Source organism: Crassostrea angulata, chromosome 8 (genome assembly GCF_025612915.1).
Source record: "Crassostrea angulata isolate pt1a10 chromosome 8, ASM2561291v2, whole genome shotgun sequence".
Classification (NCBI taxonomy): Eukaryota; Metazoa; Mollusca; class Bivalvia; order Ostreida; family Ostreidae; genus Magallana; species Magallana angulata.
The window spans coordinates 11,190,491-11,206,758 of record NC_069118.1 but is presented as its reverse complement, the minus strand read 5'-3'; the positions used below and the strand labels follow the sequence as shown (position 1 = coordinate 11,206,758).

At 37.5% G+C, this 16,268-nt stretch overlaps 1 protein-coding gene across 12 annotated transcripts in view; it reads right to left on the bottom strand.

Moving 5' to 3' along the window:
• Positions 1–16,268, bottom strand: part of LOC128161257 (filamin-A-like) — a 68,867-nt gene that overhangs the window by 43,975 nt on the left and 8,624 nt on the right. For 10 of the 12 annotated variants that reach the window (XM_052824504.1, XM_052824503.1, XM_052824500.1 and 7 more), the window contains exon 1: positions 10,991–11,330. In XM_052824504.1, the coding sequence (XP_052680464.1) occupies positions 10,991–11,330 (340 nt within the window). Of the gene's footprint in view, positions 1–10,990; positions 11,506–16,268 lie in introns of those variants that run through there. The other 2 variants (XM_052824498.1, XM_052824510.1) reach the window with 2 other exon arrangements.

Here is a 16,268-nt window from a genome sequence, read left to right as displayed (position 1 = left end):
AGCGTAAAACATCGTAAACACTGCCATCAAGAATATTTATGTTATCGCAGGTTCTCTAACACAGGCCACTTCCGATTGGGCTTAAATTTACCGGCAAACACATTGTTCATTCCTTAATTCGGACACTCAAAACATGTAAAATAATTCGCAACGGTAGGTGAAACTACTTGTAAACACTCAACATACTGTTGGAGTGAGTCAAATATCGCAGATGGACTTAACCTTAGAAGCAGGGTAAAATCTCATTACTCAGCAAACAGCGGACACGAATTACTGATAATTTGGTATATAACCCTGTATTTGTTAAATCAGCAGATATTACCTAGATACCTGTGTCGTTACTCAGGTGTCAAGATTTACCTGTTGGTGTCACTTTTCCAGGTTTGTTTGAGGTGGCGCGGTTGTATAGGAATCTTATTAACAAAGTGATGGCAAAGCGTAATTAAATGCCTGAAAGGGTACGACATTTCCATGCTCCCTAAAAACTTTAACTGGGTCAAATACAGTTTTGGGGTGGAGATGTGGGGTAGGATATCAGTCAGATCCTTATAAACCCACGGACATCCAGAGAGATTAACACTTCATCCTATACATTGTTTGCACCAGGACCAATATTAATTTAATAATTTTGCAAATACAACAGTCAGTGTGTATACACAATCACCTTTTCTTTACCATATCTTACAATATATTGAGATGGTCTCAGTTTCATGCCTTAGCTGGTGGTTTTGGCATTCTAAGTCTACAGGGTCAACAGGTGTGTTACACCCTCTCAGTCAACTGAACACCAAATCTGACCGGTCCGACATGCGAAAGATAATAAGTTACCTTAAGATACACATACATTTAGCCTGGATTTATAAGCTGAATATGACAATTGGCCGATCAGCACTTTTTCTTGATGAATTTTCGGTTCATTACAATTCAGCAACTTGCAAAATCATCAAGAATTGACTTTATAAATAATTTTTTTGTAGTAGGTACATTTGTCCCTGCATGTGTATCTGTTTGCATCTGTAATATATTCATCACCTTTTTTTCATTCAGCATATCATATTGAAACCTGTCACAGATACCAATGACTCATCATGTGTACTATAAATCTATTATAAGCATATGCTAAACAGGGGCATCATTGTAATTCACTATTAGACGACAATCAAAACAGTTGAATGAAATTCTTGCATGATGCTTCACCAAATAAAAAATCTACAACCTGATCTATTTAATATGCAACCATTAAAAAATAAACTACACACGAAATTACAATATTTGACGTAGGCGTAAAGGTATGCATTAGGTGTTCTGTTGGTATCAGCACTATACACAGAATTCTTACGTGGGCCGAAGAAGAAATTTATCTCTGAATAAGTCTGAGAGAATCTCATATCCTACCCAATAAATTTAAAGAAAATAACATCAAAGTTTTGTGAATCATCAGCATAGTATATCAACAGGTTTACAATCTGCTTGCATGAAATTTTCAGCTTCACTCTGACAAGTTGTTGTTATGAGTCTGAAGGCATTTTGATCCCCGAGTACTTAAGCATGTGGGCTGAATTAAACAGTTTGAATCAACTTTAAAATTGTAAGAAAACAGCCAGATAATTCATCAGAAAGCAACAGTATTTGTGGTGTCAATTATAAACCAATTATTTGTAAAAGATGCAAAACTTTGCCTGTCAGACTCAAAAACTAGAATCACCTGCTCTCTCTCTCTCTCTCTCTCTCTCTCTCTCTCTCTCTCTCTCTCTCTCTCTCTCTCCCCCCAATCTTATATATTTCTTATGCAAAACATTTAACACTTAAAACAGTAGGAAATTACAAATTCTCCTTTCCACCCTCCAGTTGCATAATCCTATAAATGTCGTAACACCAAACTTGCTTTGCCCACTTAAACAAAAGTGTTTCCTTGCTGATAAAGGAGAGAGAGAGAGAGAACAGACTGCTGAGAGTTGCGGGTGTCAACACATTCCTCGATTGCTCCACTGGAGGAAGTGGTCGCCCTTTGAGGGCGAGACTTCTCCTCTTCAGCTACTATTCAGAGCACTATACCAGGAAACCTGCCTATATCAATGTGAAGCATTCGAGACTTCAGAGATATTACAGGAATGTTGTGACTATTAAATAGCTACCATAATACTGAATCTTTTTTCACACATTCTCTGTGGTTTTACATAGGGAGACTGGTGTAGCTACCATAATAATACATTTCCTACATTAGTTTCATATAGGCGGGGCTGCAGACATAGCCTTATCCATGTACTAAATGGCTGACTAATGAACATCAGAGTTGATACACTAACAACTCCGACCTTGCGTGGTAAACATTGTCTTAATCATTAACCTCTCAGATTCCTCAGGTGCATACAAATTCTTTTTAAGTTAATACAGATAAAACCCAATTTGTCCCCTCCCGCTTTTCACCCCCCTTTCCCAATCGCCTCTAATTTCCCTGTGTTTATGGTCTATGCAAGTACATGTACAGGAGGTGAAAGTTCTTGCCTAACATTGCAGGGCCATTTTTTACCTGTATAATAACTGAACACACCTCTACTCCAATAATAAAATGAGAAGCAGTGACATTGATTTGTGTACCAGCAGATTACAATTATAAGCATGTTACAGATGAGAAATGGTCTCCTTTTTAACATCATAGTCTATGAGTAATAACATTCATTGGCTGTATTACATAATTCTACCTATACAGTCTTTCTGGGAATGACAGTAGTTTACCTGTACACCTGTATGATCAACATTTATGAGCAAACCTTAGGCTAAAAGAGAGCATTGTTTTTGCAAATGCAATTAAATTTTATTTTTTTTAGTATGGTTGCGAATAAGGTTTCGTTTTAATATGAAGGATATGCTACAAATCAGAATCTATGACCATCCTTATAAACTGAGTGAGCTCTACTAATTCATTCAATTACCTTTAACCCTTGCAGGTATAAAAATGCCAGACAATCTACGATTGCCCTTCTGATTTTATTTGGCCATTCTCTGCCCCGTGCCCATCAGTTTACATAGAACCTCACCCCAATCAGCATGTTTTGGACAATTCTACTGATAAGATCTCCAGATCTAAGCTGTCCTATTCAATCACATCTATGGGTGGTTGTTCTAAACCATTGACAGGAATTATCTGTTGATACGGGTCACTGCTGTTTAATACCTACAATTTTCAGGTAGTTTATACTGCCTTTATTATCACTTGCCAAGTGAAATAAAGGGGAGACATTGCTGACAATAAAACCAAACTGCAGTTTAACTGTGGATTTCTGTAGTTTCAAAGAGGAAACGATGCCAACCATAAAACCAAATTGAAGTTTAGGAGTTTCCCTTCAATACTGCTAAATAATGTCGGTGCACCCTTTTTTAACATCTATTTTTATTACAATGTTCTACCTAGATGCATGGACACACACTAAATCTCCATCTAACATTCAATTTTACAGCCGAATTATTTCAAGTCCATGAACTTCTGAAAGCTTTCAAGTATTTTCTTTCTTGTTTTGGCATGTGCACAAGAAATGCATTGTTTGCTGGAGTTAGATTTGCTAAGCATGTAGGATTTTTCTTTCTATTTCTTCCCTGCTAGTCAATAATGAGAAACAAGGCTAAACTCTTCAAAACTGATTTACCATTCTGCCGAAAAACATATGAGAATTCACATAACAGAGATCCTATTGTTTTTTTCTTTCACAGTGGAGAAGTCTAAAAAGCTGCTAAATACAGAGAAAGCCTGTTGAGAAATCAGGATAACTAGGGTACTTAACCAAGGGCAAAAAGGCAGAAACCTTTTGTTACTTAATAGTTTGAGTCCCTTCCTCCCCTTTAATACCCCCTTTAATACCCATACACCTGAATATTGCTGACAAATGCAATTGATGAAAAAAAAAAAAATTCTTAATATCTTTTTATTCTTCAATATCAAATATTCCGTGGGCATATCATATATTCTATGAATGACCCAACCCTCAACAAATAACTTGTCTGTCGCCAGATGTCTTAAAGATGTCATATGATTTGTTTGCATGTCTATCGCAGAAGATGATCGAAGTAAAAAAACATTCGCAGACGCAAGGGTCCCCAGATAAAAGGCAGATTAAATGCATGTATTTAGTGAGAGTCATTACAGTTTCTAGGACTTGAGGGTGGGAGGAATTGGGTGCAGGGGTGAGGGTGGGGGCATCACCTGGCAGTGTCCTTATCATGTCAGTTGACCTTATTTACCCACAATTCATAGCCAATACAGTAAACGAAAGTCTACTCGAGACAACTTCATCCCTGTTTAAACACTTGAAGGAGGCATCTGTTTGAGTTTGGAGGAATGGACAAGAAGATTGACCTTATTTCTGGTGAACACCTTAATTCACCTTTCTGTGTGCCCTATGTATAAAGAGTCCAGCTCACCTGATCCTGCTGTCACAAGATGTTACCATCAGTTTATTTCAGTTTGTCTGACGAAGAATGTACTTCTATTGCTAATGGACCAGACTAGCTCATATGCAAATTCCATCAAACCATCATTAAATTGGTCAAGTACAGATACCTGTATATCTGATATCCAAATTTACCCTACTTATAATAAGTTACAGATCATAACTTGGTCAATGTTGAATATTTGGGATATACAAGCACTTAATTGACGATCACATTAAAACATAAATTAAAGTGCATCTGATGTCCACTTGAAACTGTCATCTAAATTGAATGCATGTGAGAGTTGCATAATAAATGCGACTGCATGCATATCAGTGAAGGTTGTACATTGCATAATGTGTTTATTGTACTTCAACTACTTCCTACCATTGAATAATTGAATGGGGCACGTTGACAGCATTTACAGTGATCATTAAACTGTGCCAGTAAGCAGGATATGAAACTATTATAACAATTCCTTTCCTAATGAGAATTCTGTAGAAATATTGGCTTAATAAAAGACCATGAAATTTATTCAAAATATTGGTCTGCACACTCGCTATCATTACAAGGAAATCTAGTATATCCATTTCTTTAATACAGTCAGTAGTCAATCATTTCTAAGCTAGAGTATCAGAGATTGAATATCTAGACAATATCAACAAAATTCCTACATATCCACACATATCTTACACACATTTTTGCCTTGCCTCATTTATTCAGACACTTGTACCTGCCTTACCACTAATGGGCCTCGGGCTAACAGCCTCGTGTAAACAGAGCCCTGCACACAGTCTGCAGTGCACCTCATCACCGACATAACCAGTGCATTTATAAAGGACCCAGACTTATGCACACTCTCCGTGTGTCTTTGATCCTTCAAAATCACTCCATGTTTACAGCAGAACTTTACACGCAGAGCTCAGAGTAAACATAGAATATGATTTTTTGGTTTCACATCGGGGATTCTATAAGATTTAATGTGGATAAATTCTCCAGTGATTTTTTTGTTTAAACATTAAGATTTCAAGATTTAATGTGGATAAATTCTTGTAAGAGATAACACCATTAAATGCATTTTAATCTCTGTCTTTAATCTTCCCATCAGCACTGTGTAATACCTGCACTTCTGAGTCTTGCAGACCTATCAAATGTCATGCTAAATTTTATCTGCAAAGAGGTGTTTAGAAATAAGGAAATAACAACTAGGCCACATTGTATTTGCTTACAAATTACACAGAACAGGTTTCCGAAATGGCTCATCTTCAAAGTGCAATGTAATTTGTCTTGCAATTTGCTTCAATGCTGCTCTGTTGCATTCCTGGCCAAGGCAACTGCACAGAATTAGCCCTCTAAGTGCCCCAATGTAAATGCCTCTGCAGAATGCAGGTAAATGAAGAAGAGTACCAGTATAAAGCCACTGTCTGCATCAAAAACAGATGGACAGCCAGAAAGACAAAATGAATAATAAATGGGAAGAGTAATTAGGGTGAGTCTTAAGTAGAGGGTTGCTCAGTAACCAGGAATTCCCCATTCACTGCCCCTCTGGGGTTAACCCAAGTCTGAGCTTGGGTAGAGCTCAGCATCAGGACAGGGCACCAGTCAATGCCTTCCTTGATTGATGACCAGACAGGGTAATTAGTCACTGGTAATCACAACACGGATCATCTGTTGGCCCTCAGCAGCCAAAAGATTCCCATTGTTTGAGGTAAATTCCTCCCTGCAGGCTTCAGTGATATGGTTCACCGCTGTTTTCCGATTGATCATTGAAACAGTGTGACTAATTGAAGCTTGAGGAAGTGAAACACCAAAAACCTTCCCCACTGACTATCATATCTGCAACTGTTGAGATAGATTTTGAACTCCTTTATGGTTCCCCTCCCTATAAATTGGCCAGGCCTTTTTCCGTTCACCTTATCCTCCCAGTGCTTCCACATGCTTGTGGGTCTCCAAGGCATTCAAACATGCTGATGATGCATTTACTAATCATCAACATGATAAGTTTTTAAGAGGCTGCAGACATTCAAAACACATGTTTGAGCAGGCCCTCCAATCCTTAGACACTTGACTGATTCTGACAGACCCAGATGTTCATGACAAGGTCCCTAAAAAAATGTTTCCCTTAAATGACACCCATTCTTCATTGTTTTTTCTCTAAAATAATGAGAAACACCTTCATTTCATTAAAACTTCACAATACATGTCCTTATTTTCACCAATGACACACTGTTCTTTTTTTGGTATCAGGTACCCCCTAACAATGAACTAATAATGATATTCCATGCTCAACTTGATCATAATAATTCAACCAAGTCCTGTGTCCTGCATCAGATGTTGTCAGACTAAACAGTCCTCCACTATTCCGTGCTTGGTTTATTGAATAAACACTCTCAAATCACTCAAGTGTTTGTTTAATGCCTGTGATTTTTTTTAGCAGATTAAGTTTCATTGACATGCACCAAGGATGCTTATACTGCCACCAGACCCACCAAGATGTAGAACTTCATATTAATCATTCTTTCCAGCTTCTATATACAACTACACCCAAGGGAGGGTCCCTGGCAAAAAAAAGCTCTTTCTAAATTTTGATATATATTTTTAATCCGAAAAGGAGCTTTCTGTTCATATAACTCTAAACTGTATGGAAGGAACAATTTATCAACTCTCACCTCCCCCTCATCTTAATCATTCAACCTCCCCCTCCCCCTAAATACACACAAACTGCAAGTAGAACCTAATGTGTTTGCATATTAGGAATACTGATTAAAAGTTGGTTTAAGTATCATTTTTATTGAAATTCAATTTCATCAGTATAGGATTAAATCTGCCTTGGACGTCATTGAGTGATCTCATGGAGCTAATCAGCAAAAAAAAACAAAATTCTTCCCCGGCCCATTTAGCCATCAATCATTTCTGTTTTTTGTGCATGCTATGCATTATCAAACACTGTGTATAAACAACAACTTGGTTTTCCTTCCTGAACTTCTCTGGTTTCGGTGACTCCAACTGCACCAAGGGTGTGGGTAGCCACTCTACTTCTGGTGAGTCAGAATAATATCTGATTCAACACCGAAAAAACAACCCAAAAAACATAGCCCTAACACTCTGGACACAGTTTATTTGGTACAGCTACCCACGCAATGGCAAACCGGGGTATAGATACCCGATTCTTGAGTAAACAACCACCGGGTATAGATTATTTAACCTCTCGATTTTACTCTACCCTAATAAATCTGTCCTCTGTCCATTTGATATCTGAAGAAAAGACGGCTTTATCAAATTTCAATGTAAAACTTTAACGCAGATAATTTTCTGGTTGGTCTCTAACAAAAAGGTGTGACTTTAATGGGCTTCAAAGTGCTGACCATTTATCTTCTTTTGAATTTAAATGACTCTCCTCTAGATTTAGGAAGAAATTCTTCATTCATTTCCCACTTCACTCTAAATAAACACCTGTTATTTGCAGATTCCATACACAAACAAGCTATTGAAATATATACCACTTCTGAATTATATTTTATGACAATGTTTCCATAAAACCTGACTAGTATTACATTCCACACATTAAAAAAATAGACTAAATGCATTATGATTCAAATTGGGACTATGCCGGTACATAAAAGCTTATCCTTCTTGCCTCACACCTACTATCTTCTAGTGACAAATTGACAACAAGTCAACAAGTCAACTTATGAAAAATATTTTGAAGGCATATTATATCAGATGAGTCATCCATGTTTTCACTCCTTGGAGTGGCCTGTTCAGAAAGCCTTGACCAAACCACCACCAGCTTACCACAGAGCAGCATGTTACATGGACATGATCTTTTTTTAGCAGGCTTTTCGACCCCAGAAGTCAATCCTCTTACAAAGCCCTTAATCCATGGTACATAGCCTTTGAAGACTATTGTATAGAGTCCCGTCCTGGACAGAGAATTTACATAGGAAGGGTTTTCATTGGTGAACAAGCTGGAAGCCAAAGTTTTTATGTTTTTTGGGGTGGGGGAGGGGGGGGGGTCCATTATTGGGGTCACATATTCTTAACCTCAAAAATCCCAATCAATGTCATATCTCTGAGATTTGGACATTGAGCTAATAATAGTATTTGGAGAGGGGTCATCTCTACAACAAGCAGATTAAGGGAATCGCAGGTGATCTTGTCCATGAAAATAAATAATGGTGCTAGGTGAAGGCTTTAGCAATCAGTGGAAATTGTATCAGTTAAAACCTTAACGGAACAGTACAATGATTTGCTCAGCGAAACCTTGTTGCATACAGTGGTCACTGGTGTATGTTCATGTTTGTGTATACCCTTTGTACTGTTGTATTGTGATGTATTTTGTATTTATAAAACTCAAAAGAGACTAGTTCAGTAGCTTTGGACATCAACAGTCTGTGGAACTTCAGAAGGGGGAAATTAAAATGGTAATGTTTCTTATTATGTGTTTGTTATTATGTAAATTACAGACATTAATCCTTGGTGGTCTTTTAATTCAATGGCCATTAACATTAACCCTGGTGTCATTGAAAGACCAATTTATTGGACAATGAATCCCTTTTCACACATCCGTGAGCTCCACAAAATAATGCAAGGCAAATATGTTGTCAATAACTGCAGGTTCCCTGACTTCTTAATCTTATCTGCGTTGTATCATGTACCTCAAAACATGGAAGCTGAACATGATCTTTTTCCTAGATCTAATTTAAATTGGAGTCAGTACTCTTAAAAATCATTTCTACCCATCCTGTTTGAAAGTTGATTCACAGAGGGATTTAAACTTCCAACGCGCAGTAAACACCTTCCATTTTTTTTTTCAAAAGGTGAATAAAAATGTTATGTAGATTTTTTTTTTTAAGCCTTGAAGAAATCTCCTATGCATATGAAAATAGCTGACGATACATTTATTTACGACTAACTTCTAATAGCACCCCCAGGATATGTTCAGTAAAACATCTGATGGAATGAGAATTACTGTGTTGGAGCACTCAGCAAATTAGGTAAATAAAAAACCTATCGACTCGCACAACCATATAAGGTAACAAACATAGTCCGTTTATTTGCCTGATTTCCCACAATTTGTTTTTTTTGGTGGAGAGAGACAAAGAGACAACCTGAACTTACAAACGATCTATATGTTTTATCACTTTCTAAGATACAGTTTTATATGCTAAGAAAATTGATGTAATCACCTGATCAAACAATTCATTTCCTTTTATTGCTCCCACATATCAATCAAACTCCTGTGCTTTAATGTATTCTACTATTATTTGATGAATCTTGCCTTAGCTCTCCCCATAGTCTGTGTGTAACCCTATAACTGTTCTTAAAACATGTACTCTAGCATTGTGAAAGTCTTGAGGATTTAGCTTTGGGTGGGGAGCTTGATGCCATGTATGTGGTTTGTGGGTGGGGAAGGTGGGTGAGGGGTAATGGTCTGGCATTCCTTTAGAACTTCACTACTATTAATTGATAATCAATCCCAGGTTGAATTTCCCTGTGATCTTGCATAAATTACCACTGTCCCATTGTTTCTCCCCTGCTGAGCAAGCAGCTGTTAAGTAAACTAACAAGTACTTATCAGTAACCCCCCCCCCTACAAAACATCTTTTCCAGATGGTTTTTTACAGCACATGAGTAAGTGGACATCAATATTCACATTGGTAAATTACCCCCCCCCCCCACCCCACCCCCCTCAGAAGACCAAGCATTTGGTAAACACATGCATGGTTTAAGGCATGCCGTTTTTCTGCAGCTTATCACCTACTATTTATCTCTAAGCCATTGTCAAACTATCTATTAGCTACCTAACAAGTCACAAGAACTGTTTGCTAATTAATAAGAGACCTGAGCATTATAACGTCTGTGACCTATATCTGTCACCTGTCCCTCTATTGGTGTGGTACCACACACTAACAGTGTTTGAACCATACAGAATCAAGTTATCTCAGTTGATAGGGGTATACAAAAAATAACTTTCCCCAGTCATTTTTGTGTAGCCAAGAACTCCACCCCCTTCTAAATCATGTGAATGTATTCAAATGCTAAAATGAATAATAAACTGACTCGAGGAAGGGAAACGCCCATTTTCCACTATATGTATCTTTAAAACAGAAATCCAGTTGTGATTATAATTAATGTAATCATGTAAAATCTTAAGAAAATAATAGTTAAGCGTGTTATCAAGTCTAAATATAGCATTTATAAGGGTTTAACCAGGCCACAAGTAGCTCAGCCGGTTCTACAACTGCACGTAATCTACAGGTGTGTATTGGACTCGTAATCGCCATGTTTGTTTACATTTTTATTTTCCCGGGTTGGGTCTTGTCCACGTGCATTCGTAGATTGTACTATGTCTGTCACGGATTCCTAGTTTCTATGATGCACACTGTATAATAAATGACAGGGCAAACAAGCCGACACATAACTTTTAGTACCTGAAAACACACGTGTATCATTCACCATCTTTCGCTTTCATTTTTACCACTCACCGGTGTTTGCCTTTTACTGACCTATATTTGGACAAAATGCATGTCTGTCTTCACACCTTGTTAATTAATCAACTTACCAATGTTGACAATTCGGATCCCCTCATCTCTCTCCAGAAACTCCAGCACCATGGTAACATTTTCCAATTTCTGGGTTCTAAAATTGGGTCTTTTGTTGACATGTTTAAATTTTTTGCCGGATAAAACCTCCACTAAAGCAATAAGTCGTAATCCATCGGATAAATCAGAATCCAAGTTATTAATATTCTTGTTGGCAGTTTTCAGGTGCTCGTTGGCCCACCTGGTGAAGGTATTTTTCTGAATTACCTTCCATTGCGCGTCGTCTGCTAGATCTCGTTCAGTCATTGGCATTTCCTCGTCCTCGTCCTCACCATACAAATGTGATTCGCTATCGGCCATGGTGTCGCTTTATATACCGCCGTCACGCTCGAGTGAATATTAGCGTCAGTACAGTTTTATGAATCAGTTCAAATGAATTTGAGAATTGTTTTATTTACTAGACCTTTCTCTTTTTCGTGTGGGCACCAACTCTGGGTTTGTTGTGTCCTTTTTACTCAAATCCAACTTGATGACCCTGTTGATATAAAATGAAAACAGTGAGTACATTGTGAATCGAATATGACACTGTTTAAAAATATGATAACATGGTATAATATACGGTGACATGTTGCACAAAACAATGTGAATGATTATATTTCACATAATTAGAGTATTTTATCTTAAGATTTTCAAAATCAGTAAATATTACATATGTACCATTTCAAAATTTCTTTTTTTTTAAATTACTCAATCTCTTGAGTGACACGTACTATTAAAATTGAAGTTTATTAGCTTTATCAACTTTTTATATAATGAAAGTAATCTTTTTGGAGATAAAGAAAATTAAACATCAAATTGAATTTTCTGTCATTGATAAATAAAAGCGTGAGAAAATTGAGCTGTAGCCGCGGGATCATAGATATAGAACGATTGCTGACGAAAGAAACGAAAGAATTAGAAATTATTAGCAAATATATCATCTGGAAAATCAAAAATGTTACACAAGAAAAGAATATCAGATATATTTTTCGCGTGTTTAAAATATGTTTGGACTTTACATTGAACTTCTATAATATCAAATCATTTGATGCATGACTTAAAACTTAGCCATGTATTCTTGGTTTGCATAGTTTTTCTCTTCATTTATAATTTACTCTTTTTTTTGGGGGGGGGGTGTCGCTTTTGTGTTATGCTGTACATGTATATAGCTAGGTACAGAATTGGACATTCCAAGCAGTTCCTACACATAAGACCATGTAACATCTCCTGCTATATTTTTTAAAAAAGCACATCGCTTCCTCCTCCCAGTTCTCTGACAGTTATATAACTCTTTAGACATAATGTTTTGGTCTTTAAGAAATGTTTCAAGACCATTCAGAGTTATGGCGTTTATAGGGAGGCGTGGAGGGGTACTAAGTATGTAATTATCCATCCTCTCAATGTCTGGGGCCCTGAGTCCACTCCCCGAAAGATGTCGCTGTAGTCAGCCCGCCAAATTTCAATTAAGTTTATCGGGGGCCCAACGGCTGCGAGTGGACTCGAGCTCAAGACCCGTGACATTGTGAAGATGTTTTAAATGTTTCTTGGTTGTAAACGCCATCAAAGAATTGATTTAAACATGTTAAAAGTGTTAATTTTTTGTATAAAAGTAAGACCTGTATCGAAACTTGTAATTCATATGTATTAGGGTGACAGTCCAGGAAGACGTGCCAAGAACGCTAACTCTTCTGGTGCTATGAATGGCTATTTAATAGACATTCCTACTCACATCTCTCTCTCTCTCTCTCTCTCCTCTCTCTCTCTCTCTCTCTCTCTCTCTCTCTCTCTCTCTCTCTCTCTCTCTCAAAAGCAACGCACAGCTTTCGGCACAGGGGCCAAACCCGTTTTAACATTAATTTCAATGTAACCATAAATAAAGAAAGTCTTTATTTATGGTTACATTGAAATTAATGTTAAACCGGGCTTGGCCCCTGTGGCTTTCGGTATAACGATATACATGTACTAAATTAGAAATGAAAAGAACAAGTCTCCCTATAAAGGAGTTATTTCATAATTATTATGAATATATAATTATTTATTGAAAATTTGCTCCAATTGCATAAATGTTTTATTGCTTGACCATCAAGATTTTAAAAAAACACGCTGCCTTTATTCTTTCTTTCGGCTCAAATACATTTACATGTGTTACTTTATCACAATATATAAAATCCATTTAATTTTCCAATTGATCTTTACCACGACATGCAAAACATTTAACGTTAGTGTATTGCGATGACCAGTAAACGAATTCCTTACTTCCAGCGGTCCTACAAGAACGTTATGTTATCTTTCTGCCGTAATGGAGAGAGAGAGAGAGAGAGAGGCTATTTGTTTCCCCCTTAACATTCCAAATGCACAAAGGAGAGCATTGATGATAGTTCCACAACCTTTAGAACAGCTTTTAGTTAACTCAGTGACGTCATGAAGCACCTGGCACCCACTGTGCTTCAACAAGTAAGTAAAACGTCTGTATATTAAACCACCACCATTAACCAAACAGCGATGAAAGATTCCTCCGCTGTGAAACAGTCTCATTAATTTAATATGCCGGCCTTGAAGAAAGAGATAAGTCTATAAATATAAATTCTGATTTTCCCAGTTGCTTTACATTATGCATATTGGATGTGCACGCTATGGTCACAAAATGGAGTAAGATCCCGGATGTTTTCTGATCTGTCAGTATGTGTTACAGTACTCTGCCGTGTTGCTCCTGGCAATGGTTAACTCTAGCATACCAGACAGGGTGGAAAAATGTGCAGAGTAGCTCCGATTTTTTGTCGTGCCTCTGTGCTTGTTATAGTCGTTCATAGCTTCCGTAATATCGCCTACGTCACCTATGTGTCACGTGGTTCCGGAATTTTAAAAGTTCGGTGGTTGAGTTTTGAGAAATTCTCTTCCAAATTACCCCGACCATAACCTATATAGTTCAACAACCGAACCAAACATAAAAACAATGGTCCATTCTTCACCTTACTTCAATCATTTAGAGGTGATTGAAAGAAAACAGTTTAGAAATCTAATGTGAACATACCGGTACATGTATACAGGGTATTTCAAAAACATGTTCGAGAACATTATCTCCAAATTCTTTAGATTGCCGTTTTTTTAATACGCATGTCAAATTCTAGAACTGAGTATGTTTTTTATTCCTGTCTCGATTTTGATGTTCTCCAATCTCCTAAACAATCAAGTGTACCACCCACTTTTCATGCGATTTGCTTATTTCATAACAACAAGAAGATTATTCGAGTTCTCGAATATTGCGACGATGTGCAATGATGCATGACAAATAAGGAATGGCATAGAGAGAGAGAAAGCAGCTTGCATGTGCTTCCGATACACCGTACGTTGTTACTTTCTTGTATATCTAGCGATTTTCATGTGTTGTCGACAAAGACTGTCAGGTTTGACTAACTCTGAAATGCTTGGCAACTTTGTGCCAGTACAGGGTTTCCCTCCAAGACACGCCAAAGACGGTTGTCGTAAAACGCCTGATCGAGGAACTCCAAAGAACTGCCGGGTCATTACGTCAAAACATTTCATGAAATTTTTTACCAAGAAATATGATAAAAACAAAACAAAACTCACACATCTTTCATGTATTACCAGGTCGTATTTGTGTGGTTTTCTTTTCATTTAACTTTTTGATTGCAATTTTTAAAAATTGACGATTCCTGATTCCGTATTCCGAATCATAGCAATGACATTCCCTTTCAAGTCATGACATAACTTTTGCAATAACACTAAAGACAGAGACAATACACTTTACACAGTACATAACAAGTGTTGCGAGGATAACAGTTTTGTTGACCACGACATATGACAAATTCCGACGGTTAAAAGGAGGACTTTTCTGGTCTGACCGTGAACTTATATCATACTTGAAGCCTCTTGAAAATATTTCAAGCAACAATTTCACACACCAGCAACAATTTCACGCGCCGTCGGGTTAAACAGTGCAGCGATATTTGTCTAACATTAACATCTTGAGAAAAACATGATGTTCAAAACTGTCTGAAATCTGGACGAAATTAAAAGCTTGTAAATAAATGTGCTTACAGATACGGTCCTGGTCTACTTCAGCCACGGAAAATCCCAAGTGAACCAAAAATCTCCCAGCGTCCTCAGAACTACAGTCTTACGGTTCCCAGCAAAAGAAGGAACTACTTGTGTTTCGCGAAACTTTTTTTTATCACTCGTGCCAAACTGGATCGGGTTTATAAATATTCAGAGACAGATTATGGAGGATGAGTCTTGAGGAGTTCCTGAGAGCCCCCGTTTGATTTTCATGATAAACTCGCGAATCTTCCCCTGCGAGCCGGTGTTTCCATATTTGGGGGATGCTCGTAAGATGAGACGCTTGATGCGCTTACACCAGGGAATTACGTAGAAGAAACCATATTGTTCGGATACCCTCGTTTGTTTTCTTCGAGTGTTTATCATAGAACGGTGTTTTCTGAGAGATTGATAAATATATTTTATGTGAGTGTGTATTTTCTACATAGTAAACAGATGAATGCTGCGTTAAGGTATGCACGGCAACCGTGGTCATTGGGATTCGTACATATCTTTTGATAAGTGTTGAATTTTTGCGAGATATTATCACGCCAGGAAGGGGGATTGAACAGATTTCTGCGGATTATGACACAGAAATTACATACCGCCTTAAGAAACCAAAGAAATGGCGACGCTAAGATCACCAAAATACGGCCCCATCTGCTGGCGCCCGCCACCCCCTACCGCGCGTGCGCTACTGCGCCTTCCACACGAGACGGGGAATTATTTATCATCGAACGACGATTACGTTGATGATATCATTAATGTACAAGATAGAAAACAGATGACCTTCTGTAATACCCCAGCTGTTAAAAGTCTCCGTGAGCGACCATACATCTGGGAAACATGTAAATGATCGTCCCGATCTTCTGCTATCTCATACCGGTTTTGCACATGCGTTCTTTATTATTTAACTCTTATTTACAGTTCAAATATGTTGCATAACGATAAGGAAAAATATTGGGAATTAGTTAAGGTTTTTCCCGCGTTTAAAATACGTTTGAACAAACTCTAAGTTTGTTTCAAAATTTATACATCAAAGTAACAGGTTAATTTGGACACATAAATATGTTTGGGTTTTTTTTCTATTCTCTTTTGAGAAGTGGATAAAAGCTATGCGTGTCCACTTCATAAAACAGAAAAGGTTTTTACCTGGTGTGAGAAACAATTCAGAGAGACAGAGAACACCGACTAGAAATTAAA